At 39.0% G+C, this 14,067-nt stretch overlaps 1 protein-coding gene across 3 annotated transcripts in view; it reads right to left on the bottom strand.

Moving 5' to 3' along the window:
* Positions 1-2,775: 2,775 nt before the first annotated feature.
* The window catches only part of LOC111154566 (protein phosphatase 3 catalytic subunit alpha), a 318,897-nt gene continuing 307,605 nt past the window's right edge, over positions 2,776-14,067 (bottom strand). For 2 of the 3 annotated variants that reach the window (XM_022514226.1, XM_022514235.1), the window contains 2 exons: positions 11,622-11,719; positions 2,776-5,398 (listed from right to left, as the gene is read on the bottom strand). In XM_022514226.1, coding sequence (XP_022369934.1) covers positions 5,202-5,398; positions 11,622-11,719 — 295 coding nt within the window. In that variant the 3' untranslated portion in view covers positions 2,776-5,201. Of the gene's footprint in view, positions 5,399-8,560; positions 8,591-11,621; positions 11,720-14,067 lie in introns of all 3 variants that reach the window. The other variant, XM_022514218.1, reaches the window with a different exon arrangement.

Raw genomic sequence — 14,067 nt, 5'->3', positions numbered from 1 at the left:
GTATGATTACACAGAAATGGTGTAATAAAAACCAAGTATGTTTGATATGTACTGACTTTCTTTCTGAAAGTTCAGAAACAACAGGGAATCAAAACAGAAACAGAGAGGATAAGCCTTTTTTTTTTATTTAAAAGATTTTATTTATTTGACAGACAGAGATCACAAGTAGGCAGAGAGGCAGGCAGAGAGAGGAGGAAGCAGACTCCCCATGGTGAGGTAATTTGACATAGAAGACATATGCATAAAGACTCAGAAACTAAAAGAAACCTGGTGTTTTCTGAGCACTGTGAAATGTCTTACACAACTGAAGCCCAGGGTCAGGTTGGGGAAAGTGAGGATACATGAGGCTGGCGAGAGGTGGATTGTGAACAGCCTTACACACCACCTTGAAGAGGTTGGACTCAGTCTTGTAGACAAGAAGGTGGTGTCGGGAAGAAACGCAGATATCCTCAGCACTGGGTATAGAATGACTTCAAAATATAACTTGACAAGAATGACTTAGGGCTGGAGTTTAAGGGGACCTTGCTCTGAGCTAATTTCTACAACAGTCAGTTTCGAGCTTTGCTAATCTAGGGGATACACTTGTCAGCTGACAGTTTATATAGAAGCTCAATATGCAAAATAGATAAAAGGGCTGCTTTGGTTGATTCAGGACACTCAGCCCCATGGCAGTATTCCTGTAAATGGGATCCCAGGGAACAGTCTTCAAATCAGAGTTCTACGCCTTCAGAAAACTGAATGATTGAATGGATATTTAGGATCCTACTGTTGAAGGGTAACTTTGATGTTTTCTTTGAGGAGAACCCGTTCAGCTATGTCTAGTATAGCTCCCTCCATGCAGCATCCTTCAGGAGATGCTTAGAGCACTGAATCAACTCTGATTAGATTTTAACATTTCCAGGGAAGGGGGGCACCCATATTCTCCCGTAGTTTACTCTCTGTTAAACAGGGTCATTTATTAACTACCTCTACTTTACAATAAGCTGGCATTTTTCTGATTTAAGCAAGGTTTTTTTGGAATAACCAACTCAATAATATAGCTACCATGTCAACTTCTGTTCACTTTTTAGGTTTCTTCAATCTTTTTTTAAAACAACTCTCCTTCCCTGCTGGGTTTCCACTCTCCTACATGCATTCCAATTTGTCAATGCTGCCTCTTGAAAATGTACTCATAGGTCCAACATTTCTTTCCCAACTTCTTGCCTCTCATTACTACATATGCATTTATAAAAAAGTGAATTTATCATGAAAGGTCCTGATGGGGCTTTTCTGGTTAACATTACCATAAAATATACTGAAAAGGAATATCCATGAAACAGAGTACAAATGGCATTAAAAAGCAATGTTAAGACAGACATTAACTCACTACGTAAACATTTAACATCATAGTGAAAACCTTTATGTTGTTATGATTGCCACATTTTGTGTGTGTGTGTGTGTGTGTGTGTAAAATAGGAACCTAGAAGAAGAGTGAGAGAACATAGGAGAGGCTCAATGTTTGTTGAATGGATTAAGTGGAAAGCCACATACCAAGGCAAATGGACATATCTTTAATTTGGGGATCTCAGATTTGTCCAACTCAAGGGGTTTCCAGTCTTGAACAACGCAGGGGTTCAACCAGGGCAAACTGAAAGGTCGCTGCTTCTTAACTGAATGTGACAAGAGGGATCCAGTGACTGGGACATGAAGTAGTCAAGGAAGTGTCAGACATTTTAGGAAGGCCGTTCCCACAGTTCCACCTGTGATGCTGACTTCATGGTGGGGCCCTGGTTTTCAGGCAGAAAGATGGATGTCTACTTTTAAGTTAATACTTCACATGAACGTGGTGGGGTAGGAGGAAAAAATGTTTCAGGAAAAGAGCACTCTGGCGGTGGGGGGGGGGCTTTAGCACCACCATGATGCGTTCTGGCCTGACATGACAAGATGCTTCCACTTTGATGCTCTAGGCTAAGGCATGCCATTGTTGATGCACAGAGATGTCCCCTACCGCTTCACGTTGCTCCCCTCATCATACAAGTTTAGTGTCTAAAGATTTTCTTTCTTTTCTTCAAAAATATTTTTAGAGTAGAAGCAGAAGGTACTTTGGTTAAGAAAGATACTATTGCTAACTGAGGGTTGATCAAATCTAGCTCTGATTTCTTAAAAAGCTAGATGACCACTCAGCATGGACTCTGACCTCTCAAGAGGTAAATCACTTTAAGGGTGAGTGAAGGAGGGGACAGAAGGCTGTTTCTGTGTGTGTGTGTGTGTGTGTGTGTGTGTGTGTGTGTGTGAGTGTGTGTGCGCGTGTGCGCGCACGCGCGTGCACGCAGGCATGTGGGTGTTTGAGTGTACAGCCAAAGGTTCACTGGCATAAATAATTCAAGAATTCAACAGGTTCTTTAAAAGTGAAGGAGGGGGCGCCTGGGTGGCTCAGTGGGTTAAAGCCTCTGCCTTCGGCTCAGGTCATGATCTCAGGGTCCTGGGATCGAGCCCCACATTGGGTTCTCTGCTCAGTGGGGAGCCTGCTTCCTCTTCTCTCTCTTTGCCTGCCTCTCTGCTTACTTATGATCTCTGTCCAATAAATAAATAAATAAAATCTTTAAAAAAAAATAAAAAAAATAAAGTGAAGGAGAAAGCTCTAGTAACTGGTGATCTGGTGGTATTATCCCTTCTGGAGAAATAACTCCAGCTCTACGTTGATTTCCTTGATAGACTGAATAATCATGCAAAAACGTACAGTTTTACTTTCCTAACTACTGACCGGACAGACCAAACCATACTCACATCAATTGCTTATTTTAATGTCAAATGTTTATTTCTAAGCCACAGTTGCCTCAGCACAATTTGTAAAAGAAAGGAATCCCCCAAAATGAAAATTTTTTGGTCAGGATATTTTCTCCGCAGTTATAAGAATGAAAAGAAACACCTTGGTATCAAGAATTACCACTTCTTCCACATCATTCTAATAAGTTGCATCTAAATATTTTCCTTGGACATCATTTTTTTAAGGGTGGAAAAATATCCATAGGGGGGAAAAATGTTTGTATTCATGAAAATAAATTTGGGATAGTCTTTGCCAGGGAATATATCTAGAACATCTTTGTTTTGGTACACTATATCACTAATTGCCATATTCTTATTATTTGATATAACAGGCATACTTTATTACATAAAACAAAGTGCACTGAAAATGAACAATGTTAGAAACAAACTGCAATTTGGTGTATCTTAAATCTTCAGGTGATTAGATATGAGCCGGAGCGCCATATACAAATTTCATATCAGTACAAACGCAACTCTCGTCTGTGATGAAAATGCACTTAGTCGCTTAGTTCTTTTCGCTTGAGCAGATAGGGCATCCAATACAACTGAAACAACCTGATAACAATTTTTTTTTTTTTTCAATAAAAAGGAATGCTCTGGTTTCTTAACTGACTCCCACATTTGAGGGAGCCAGAAGATGGCATTTGCTCTTTAAATATATTTCTCTTGCTGATTTGAGACACAGAGCCACCAAGATTCTTCCAGCGGAAGTAGGCACCACACCTCAGATCACCAGGCCCTCGGGGAAGGAAGCCTGTTAAATAAGTAAATCTGTGATGTGCGGTGGTGAGCCCAGCACCTCGAAGACAGCATGGTGGTTGTGCACAGAAATCCCTTCAGCAGACTCAGTGAAAGGATGAGAGTTCTTTAAGTTCATGCACATTTTATTGAGTAGTAATATAAAATGCTTTTTCTTTGTCATTGTTACAAGTGCATGCTTTGATTGCCAACATTTCAGAAGTCAAATTACAAAGGCAAGGCTTTAGGCTGTAGTGAATTACTTGGGCACTTATACAATTGTTAAAAAATATGAATGGACTTTTGTTGTTGTTTCAGAATGAACCAGTTGTAACCCGTAACTGATATACAAAGGGAAAAAAGTGAAAAAAGTACATATTTTGTGGCACATGACAGAACAGAACAAAATAACTAAACCGTTATGACATTAACAGTTACCATGCATTTAGAGTTTCACATGTAACTACAAACTTATTTAAATTTCACAAGGTTTGCTAAACATGCTAACCGTCTATATGTGCACTGACAAGCTTATGTTAAAAACTTTTAAGAATACTCTCCCCTTTAGATTTTTTCAAAGCTTTTTTGATTACAAAATTTCAAAGGCATTAAGCATTTTAGAGAATATAAAGTACGCCAGTATACATACATTTCCAGTATATGTCAGACCACTAAGCGCGTTACAGTCTCATACAGGCCGATACAGCCATTTTTTTTTCTTAAAAAACATGCATAGGCAGATTTTTTTTTTTTACAGAATATAGATGCTTTATCACTGTACTTAATATGGTGTCTTGTTCACTATACTTAAAAATGCACCACTCATAAATATTTAATTCAGCAAGCCACAACCAAGACTTGATTTATCAACAAAAAAAACCCTAAATATAAACAGCAAAAAAAAGATAGATGTAATTATTCCAGTTTTTTTAAAACTTAAAGAAAAGAAAGATACTCATTGCTAAATTAATAAGATAAGTGTTATATGGAAAGAAGGGCATTCAAGCACACTAAAGAAACCTGAGGTAAGCATAATCTGTACAAAATTAAACTGTCCTTTTTGGCATTTTAACAAATTTGCAACATTCTTTTTTTTTTCTTTTTCTGTTTTTTTTTTTTTTTTAAGACTGCCTAATTCATTTTATAGCCATTGTCTGACAAGAGTAGCAAAACATTATCAATAAATAGTCCTTATTTAGTTTGTACATCATTTTGTTAAAAATGTTTGATGTCATCCATTTTTAGTGCTGCGACTGTAAACGTACAATAGAGTAAGAAATTAGACAAAGTTTTCGTGTCCAGTAACATAATAAAAGACCTTTCATTAACCTATCTAGAAGTCCCCAATGCAGTAGGAAAACATGTTCAGTCCCCTAACATTGCAGTATATACTAGCATTAGCTTTCTTTCTAATTTTTTTTCTATAAGCATTTTTAAAAGGCATACCCAAAAGAGGTGTTTAATCACCACCCCCACCAAAATATAGTTTATTATCTCTATCCCTCTTTTTTAATGATAGTGTAAACTGAATCCAATTCCTGGCCCCCAGAGCAAATAAGCTACCATCAGAGGCAAGAACATCCAACTGCTGATATGCAGCAATCCCCATCATGCCCTGCAGCTCAAAAAAAAAAAAAAAAAAAGTGAACAGGAAGTGGTCACTGGATATTGCTGCTATTACTGCCATTGCTGTCCGTGCCGTTAGTCTCTGAGGCGAGAGCCTTGTTGATGGAGTTAAGGTTGGCGTCAGAGGGCATGGCATCTCTGCGAGGTGGCATCCTCTCATTAATTCGGTCTAAGCCCTTGGCCTCCTCGAAGCTAGTGATCTTATGTTGTGGTGAAAATCCTTTGATAGCTAGACAGAAAATCATTAAAAAAAAAAAAAAAAAGAAATAAAAATTAGGTTAGCCAGAGGAAAACAAAGGGCACAGCTGTTGCATCAGGTGAGGTTAGAGATTTCGAAGTGAGTGAGGGAATCCTTTAGTAGAGAACAGAATGACGGGACCTGAACACAACACAACACACTCCTTACCATACCCGAAGATAACCAAAAAGTCTGAAAACAGCCAATGTCTCTTGCCAACCAAAATGTCCTCTTCAAGTTAGTAAGATGTAAACATTGCTCTGGTTCTTCGTAAGAGTTTATATCAATGAAATCTGAAGTGGATATGTCAAGAGGAAAGTTGCTACCAGGGACAGGTATCCAGACTTAGCATCAACTGGCCACATCATTAGCATGGTTACTGCGTCAGACATCCTAACCTAGACAGACCATAACATAGGCTTCCTTTGGGTCTTCCACTGTACTAGTAATGGCAAATTCAGTAGAGTCAGGCAAGCTATGCCTAGAAGTCTAGTAGGGAGCTTTAGAGCAGAAGCTAAAAGGAGCTCTAAAAGGAGTTAACTTTAGGGGCATTTCCATGCCATCTCAGAATCCCAGAAAGGCTTTCTTGGCAAACAACTCAACGGCTGCATGAAGAAAAAAGAGAAATTACAAACCTCTGTTTCTCTAACTCAACTTTGGAAGCATGTGGAGTGGGTGACAAGGTAAGAGAAACTCAGAAAAATCAAGATCAGATCACTAAGTAGAAAAACGTTGTCCACCCTTCAGCGCAAAACGGGTCAAACTGATGTTCATCTGGTATCCATTACTGCCTAAATCAAAGCAAAACCCTTTCCTAGTAGATCAAGGCAGACGTAAGTGATGCTTTACGAATAAGGAGAAAACGCCTTTCACAACTTTCAGCAAAAATTACAGGATTGGTTTGGGCCCTATTCAGTGAAAACATGGCATTCTCAAGGGGACATATGGATATTTGATTTTTTTCATTAACCCTTAGTATGCTGCAGAGATAGATCAGACATTTGTGCAAGAAGCTTAATGAGTTCTTCAGTGGGTGCACCAACCAGTGAGCTGAAAACAAGGTACATACAGGAAACCAATGACATCAGTCTGCTTTACTTCCTGTGATGTGCAAGCCAGATACTGAAGGACCAATCACCAGAGCTGAATTGGGCTACATCTCCTTGGATGATCGGGGACACTTTTGCAGTAACTTTATCCTCCCCACCTTATTTTGGGGGGTGGGGGAGAAGCAAAGCAGTTTCAAGCTGAACCTTTGCCAGCCAGTCCTACACAAATGTGTAGTGCCTTTCACTAGCATGGATGAAATTCTTTAAAGAGCTACACCATTGCTTCCAAACTCATGAAAGGATGAGAAATAGTTTGTTACCCCACTGCATTTTAAAGGTTAGCAAAATGGTGATTAGTCAACTGTGAGAGGAAGAAGATGGGGGGAATGAGGAAAGACCAAGGCCCAAAGCAAAGCTTCTTAATTCTTCTCTAATTTGGTAATAAAAAATTGCAAAATAACAGAGCTGTCTCATGAGCACCCACCCTGAACACTCAATTATTTTGAGGGACACAATAATGGCACAAAGTGGCATTCTACTCTTTTTCTAAACCACTGTGAATATCATTTCATCATAACGAATAAATACAGAAGTTTGTCAACATGATAATTTGTGAAGCGATTTTATTATTTAAACGGTAAAAGAGGCATCTCAGAACCGGTTTTAAAAGCCAATAGGGTGAGAGCGCAGAAATTCAAACTCTAGCTGGAACAATGGATATGTCCCGAATGGGGCTCCATCTCTAATCAAATCTCTAACCCTGGTCTGGAAGAATGTGCTCTGCTGTAGTTGCTGGTCAGACAATGGGTATTAGCAATTTACATTGGTAGTATACTGAACACAACACAGAGTCACAGAAACCACAGAAAACAGCCAAACTATCAACAAGAATGCACACTGCAGATTAGAATTTGCCAAGAGGAATAGAGAATTCCCACATAAATAGCAGTTTATTCGCTGCTATTTAGGAAGCAGTTGTATTTTCTCTTACAGTGCTATCATTTCCCCTACCAGAACCAAATCATATGCAAATTCGACAGTCTAAAGTGGCACTTTTTACGTCGTATCGAAGGACCATATGCACACAATTTTGGGAAAAAATTAAAAAATAGTGATCTTGCAAGAACAAAATACAACTGAAGAATTTTGTTTTAAAGGGGAACTTCAAATTATTCTTTTTAAAATTTCCAGAGGGTGTGGTATAGATAATATTAAAAACTATTTTGATAGGCAGTCCTCTCTTGACTATATTGTTCAAGCACTTGATTTGAAAGTAATTTCTAGAGGACCAACGATGTTGTCCTTTCGCCATGCTAGGCCACAGCGGGGGAGGTACAATTCTCGATTTTCTGTACTGCGCCTCAGCACAGTGCCTGGCACCAAACAGACACTCAGTGAACCATCAACTGAGTGACGACTGGATAGTCACTGTTCTTGTCGCGGCCACTGCCACCGCCACTGGGGATTTTTGAACTCTTTATAATATCTTAAGGGTGCTAACTGTCCTACAAATACCAATAGGTTAAAATTTGTAAGACTAGCAGAACTGTTTACCTCATACACAGCTGTCTCACACTGGAATATTTTTTAGAGACATAAATTGATGTTGAACTACAACAAAGCACTATTCAAACGAACACTTATTTTTGGCTAGAAACTTCTGAAGACTAGATTTAATAAAGCTATTTTTCTTCTCTTCAGTGCTGACTGAAAATGATTTGAGGGAGGGACATGGTTCAGCTCAAAGAATATTATTTTATGCGATATTCGTCAAAACAGCTGCCATAACCCCCACCCCACATCGTTCAAGATTTCAAGATATATAATCCTTTGGTTTTCGGTGACTATACTAGGTTCGTTGCGTACAAAGTCAAACATAGCTTTAAGGGAAAAAAAAAACAAACAAACCAACCATAAAAGGACATTTTCCCCTTTAAAGCAAGAACATTTTGGTTAATACTGAGCCACAACTGTTAGCCCAACACCCACACACTCTGTACAAGCTACAGCAAAAAAATAAAAAATAAAAAAATAAAAAAATGAATACACCCAGCAGAGCCCTTATCTGTTGCAGGTACAACAGAAAGGGGACTGGCCAATTTACCTTCATCAGCCTCAATAGCCTCAACAGTAGCTGAAGAGAAGAAAGGGGGTGCAAAATGAATGAGAAAAATGAGCAGAGGATTTTTAACTCTAAGAACAAATCAGTGACGATCAAGGGAGCTCAGAGAATTAATGTTCCTGTAAGTGCTGGATTCTGGTACAGACAACAAAACAGATATGGTAAAAAGAAAGGAAAAAACACAACAAAAATGAGAAGTTTATTTTATGAGCTGGATACACCTATCTGAGTGAACTGGTTTTTGTTCATGAAATAAATGACAATATGGTCAACCCTTTTGAAAAACAAGACATTTTTCTTTTATTTAGATTGAATCAGTAAGAGACTAGGTCAGTCTTAGTCGGACACGGAAAGTATACAAAATCCACTTCTACGCTTGGCGACTTAAGATTTGAAAATGCCAGACAAAATGGCAGACCTCGAAGGAGTGTCATAATATCAGTGGGATAATTCACACTATTTAACATTAAATGGCGCGATTCCTAGCACAGTGGAAAAGTGGAGTGTGTGTATGTGTGTGTGAATCTGGAGGAAGAATAAAATCAATGTGTCTGAGTTGCTAGTCCTTTAAAGACAAACAGAGCTTGTCTGGAGTGGTAAGAGAGAGGGAGAAAAGGTGGGCAATGGTATGCACAGTCTGGACTTCCTCTGCCAGGCAACCCAATTTAAAGTCAGTTTTCTTTACTGGAATACCATCCATGGAAAGGGAATTCTTGAAATGCTACCATCAAGTGGCAACATGTCAGTTGCAGTAATAATTCTATCAGCATTTTAAAGAAGAGACAGTCCAAACACTGAAACCTCAGCATATTTCTGAGGCAACACTTTAAAAGCCCACTGCTTTCTCAGCAAGTTTTATAATAAGGTTAGGGCCTCTATTCTCACCAATACAGGTGTATGAGTCTTTCCACGTTATTAAGGCCAGCTGCTATCTCCCTCATTAAGGGCTAAAATGTAAAACTCCTTGGTAACTCCAAAATGTTTAATATTAAAATTCTACCCCTTCCCTTGAATTTGCATATTTCTTAAAATTTAAGGTTTTAAAACTAGAGCAACTGCCAAACGTACACTATAATTTCCTTACAGTGTATTCTAAATGCCTTCTGATAAAAATGTAAAATATTTACCACTATGGGGATAAGCTAAACAGTAAAGCTTCAAGCAGTTTCTTCTTTTTGATAATTTGAAATCCAGACAGTGGATTTTGAAATTGTTTCAGTGGATGTGGTTTAAAATATATATGGGGTTTTCAAGTTCTCAGGACTAGCGAGGTTCTAGCCCTAATGTCTGTTATATGTGAATGTGTTTGCACGTGTGAGAGTTCAACACAGAAAAACACAAACCAATGGATTCAACATAAAGTAACAGAAAAGGAAACTGAATAACCTAAGTTAAAATACAGGTGAAAATCTGTTAACAAAACAAAGAGTTTTAAGAACTTAAATAACTGAAGTTCAAAGGTAAACCAAAAATCTGGAACCACACCAGCACCCACGTATCAGAAATATGCACTGTCCATTATTAAATGTCTTCTTCCAAAGCAAATGTGGCCCATAGTCTCTGATAATACACCCCCTGTACCTTAAAATGTGCTTATCAGAAACTATGCACATTTCAGTCATTTAGATAGTTGTGTATTTTGTGCAAATGATTGATCCATTTATGCTAATTTTTTAGAGAACATGTTTATTTTGGTGGGAGAAATTTTTGTTTTTTTAAACTTATTAGGATAATTTTTAGTTACAAATTCAAGGATAAATTTACTTCTATGCCTTTTCCTATCTTCATTTACAAATTTGTGTCTTTTTCTGGAAACCAGAGACACGGAGTTTGGAATAAACTACCATGAAAATAAAGAAAATTATCGTGATGCTGAGCATGATTCTCTATGTAGAAGAGGTGTGTCTAAATCATGTAACTATAGGAATACTTGAATCTTCTAGATTGAAGGGTAGAGATAGGGGGGAAAAAACCCACAAAAAAAGATTCAGGGAAAAATAAGGGAAAATAAGCAAGAGGCTGAGATTAGTTTTTCAAATGTTATAGTGGATTTTTGTTTTATTGATTTTTACTCATTCACTTAAAGTATAATTTAATAGCAAATTTTCATCATGTATTATTAAAATTGGACTCTAATTATAATGGTAGTACATAATGATAGTTAAAACAGCAAGACAAAATTCACAAACGTTAAAGAGTATGCAGTGCTGTTTTGTCTGGTGTGGTGGCCATTAGTCACATGTGGCTATTTAAAGCAAATTAATACAAATTAGCTAAAATTAAAAAAATCCCGTTTTGGTGTCTCAGTTGTAGGAGCTGTATTTCAAGTGCTCCGTAGCCAGTGGCCTCTGGACCAACACAGAAATTTCCATCATCACAAAAAGTTCTCTAGACAGCACTCGTCCAGAAAGCTACACATTTTAACAGGCCAAAAAAAAAAAAAAAAATCTTTATCTCTATCTTAAAAGAAATGTTTTCATTGTTTGTCAAAAATAACATGTGATTCTTCTCAGTCTCCTCTGTCTTGGATGGAGAAATCAAAGACACATATGACTCCCGACTTCTATTCAAGGAGATAATGAAGTAACCCTTTTGAGGTCCTTCCATTCTCCACTATAATCTAGGCCTCCGGACATGTATTTACCCGTGTGTCTAGTTTTTCAGTCCAATGGCCAGAACATTTAGCAGAAACGTAATTTATAAAAAAGTTATTTTTAGCAGTGGAATGGCTCTAAGCTGTCAAAGCCGTCCTGCGTGTGGCCAACCTAAGTGGGTTGTCCCCAGCCTGCGGGTGTGGTGACTGTTGTGTGTCCGTGGCGGGTGGCGAGGTAGGCGGTGGATGGGCGAACACCGCGGTGCAGGGACGACGAGGGAGCTATTCTGTCGGACAGGACTGGTCCGACTGCTATGGGGTTTCAGCCCTTCTTCCCGCCGAGAAGGTCTGAAGACCGAGGCCGCGCTGACAGGGGTGAATAATTCGGGGCTCTGACGACCCCGCGGCCTGAGCTGTCCCCCACACACCCGCACCACTGGGCCTGCTTACCGCTTTGCAGTGTCTGCTTCCCTCCAGAAAGCACTCCGCTGGGGAGCATGCCCGTGGGGGTCAAGCCTTTCAGCGTCAGCACGCTCTCGCTCTCTTCTCTGCAAAGGCACAAGGGGAGAGAGGACATTAACTTTGATTTTCCTTCAAAAGAAAGGGGGGAAATGCATAGTAGAACTCACATTTCCCTCCACCCAGGCCCTCTGGATTTTACTTTATTTCAAACATACTGCGTTTTTATACATTCCTACTGAAGTCATGCCACGTCAATGGACAGCTGCCGTGCTAGTTTACGATTATATACTGGCGCAGGCTCAGCGTCTTCCGAGTCCCGAAGATACAGAAAACAATTCACATTCTGTAAGCAGGCATTGCCATACAGTGTTTGCTGGACAGCCACCGTGACACCCATAAATATGTTGAAAATGAGCCCTGGAGAGTGCTGATGTGTAAGTTTTCCAGCCATGGCTCAGCAGAAATGAGTGGAACTTACTTCCCTCGGGAGAGAAAACCAGAGTATATATGAGAAATTAAAAACAAAACAAAACAAAACAAAAAACCAAAAAACTCTCTGGTTTATAGATTACGGAACCAGAAATTACATTCAAGGCGCTATTAAGTAATTGACGTCACATGGTAAGTAGACAAATAATGACAACCAGCCAGGAAAGCCACTGGTAACATTTCCCACCTTTTCAGCAGTGTTTCCCCCCACTGATGTGCTAATAGAACTTTATTGTATTACTCATTGTGATGATTGTCTTACATCTTCTGCACATCATTATTTCAATGCTACTTATTAGTCACAGAACTATTAATCACTTTGATTTATTAATAAATCATCATGATTAAATAACCATGAAATAAGAATACTCTCATCTCTTTCCATGTAGGTAACGCTGTAATTCTACATAATCAGAAAGTGTTTATAATACAAACATATGTATAGATATATAACATCTACTATATGTAGAACTACAAAAGCCATGTTTTTATGAAGCTATCTAACATGACCCAAACAGAATTCTTAAATGATCCCCCCAAACCAGCTACTTCCATAAACTTTCCTCAACTTCATCTTTTCGTTCAGCCTCAAGAATTACCCCTTCACTCCCGTCCTCTCTCTCTCTCTCCACCTCCTCGCATCTCCACTCAGCTGACAAACCTTGAGGGCTCTACCATCAAAGTATTTCCAGCATCTTGCCACTCTCACAATCCTACCACTTCCCTTTTTAAAACAGTTTTGTGGAGTAGAAGCAACATCCCATATAATTCATCCATTTAAAGTATGTGATTTAATCAATTTTTTTTAGTGTATTCACAAAATTGTGAAAGAATCACCTTAATCAATTTTCAAGTATTTTCATTGCCCCCAAAAGAAAATCTTTGTCCATTAGAGTGGCTCTCCATTTCTTTCACCCTTATATAACCACTAATCTAATTTCTGTACATTTGCTTCTTCTAGATGTTTCATAGAGGCAGAATCATACAACGCATAGCTTTTAGCGGCTGACTTCTTTTGCTTCCCACCAGCATCTCTTGCCTGGCTTTTTCCAGCAGCTTCTGTACTGGTCTTCCTGCCCCATCCTCATCACACTCTCTGCCTCCATCCCTGTCTATTCTCAGTGTAGCAAACAGGCTGGGCCTTTTAATACATATGCAGATCCTACCATTTCCCTATACAAAGCTCTCCAAAGGCTTCTCCTCTCATTAAGGGTGAAAAGCAAAATCTTTAGGTTTGACCACAGCCTTTGAAAACTAACTCCCAACCCACGCTCTCCTAACCTCACCCATCTGTCGTACTCCATTTCCTATCAGCGTGCACTCCCCTTAGTGTCCCTCCAACACATCTGGCACACCTCACCTCAGGGCTCTACCCTTCTTTGGCACACTCTCCCTCCAGTATCTGCATGGCTCACTACCTCTCTGCCTTTGAATTTCTGCTCAAGTATAGCCCTCTAAGTGAGGACTTCCTTTAGAAGGCTGTTTATATACTGCCCATCTCCCCTTGCTGATTTTATTTTTATCTAAAGCACTTATTACCCCTGAAAAACTATACAGTTTATTTATTCTGTTGTTGTTTTAAGTATCCAGATAGGAAAGCACCTGGTATATAGTCCACATTCGAAACACATTTACTAAAAGAATGAGTAAAAGGAAAACAGAATGGCGATGTTATCCACATTTGAGATTTCTATATCCTTTACTATAGTTGACTTAAAAATGTTAGGTTTGAGATGGTCATTAATCATTGCTTGCCCTCACACAGTACTGTAACCTTTCCAGGCTTCTGCTGTCAAACCAGTAGAGGTCACACAAAGAAGAAATCATCTTTTTTTTTTTTTAAGATTTTATTTATTTATTTGACAGATAGAGATCACAAGTAGGCAGAGAAGCAGGCAGAGAGAGAGGAGGAAGCAGGCTCCCCGCTGAGCAGAGAGCCCGATGC

The sequence above is a fragment of the Enhydra lutris genome, unplaced genomic scaffold (assembly GCF_002288905.1).
Source record: "Enhydra lutris kenyoni isolate GAN:26980312 unplaced genomic scaffold, ASM228890v2 scaffoldscaffold3, whole genome shotgun sequence".
Taxonomy (NCBI): Eukaryota; Metazoa; Chordata; class Mammalia; order Carnivora; family Mustelidae; genus Enhydra; species Enhydra lutris.
The sequence above is the reverse complement of the archived record's forward strand: the minus strand, read 5'-3'. Positions and strand labels throughout refer to the sequence as shown.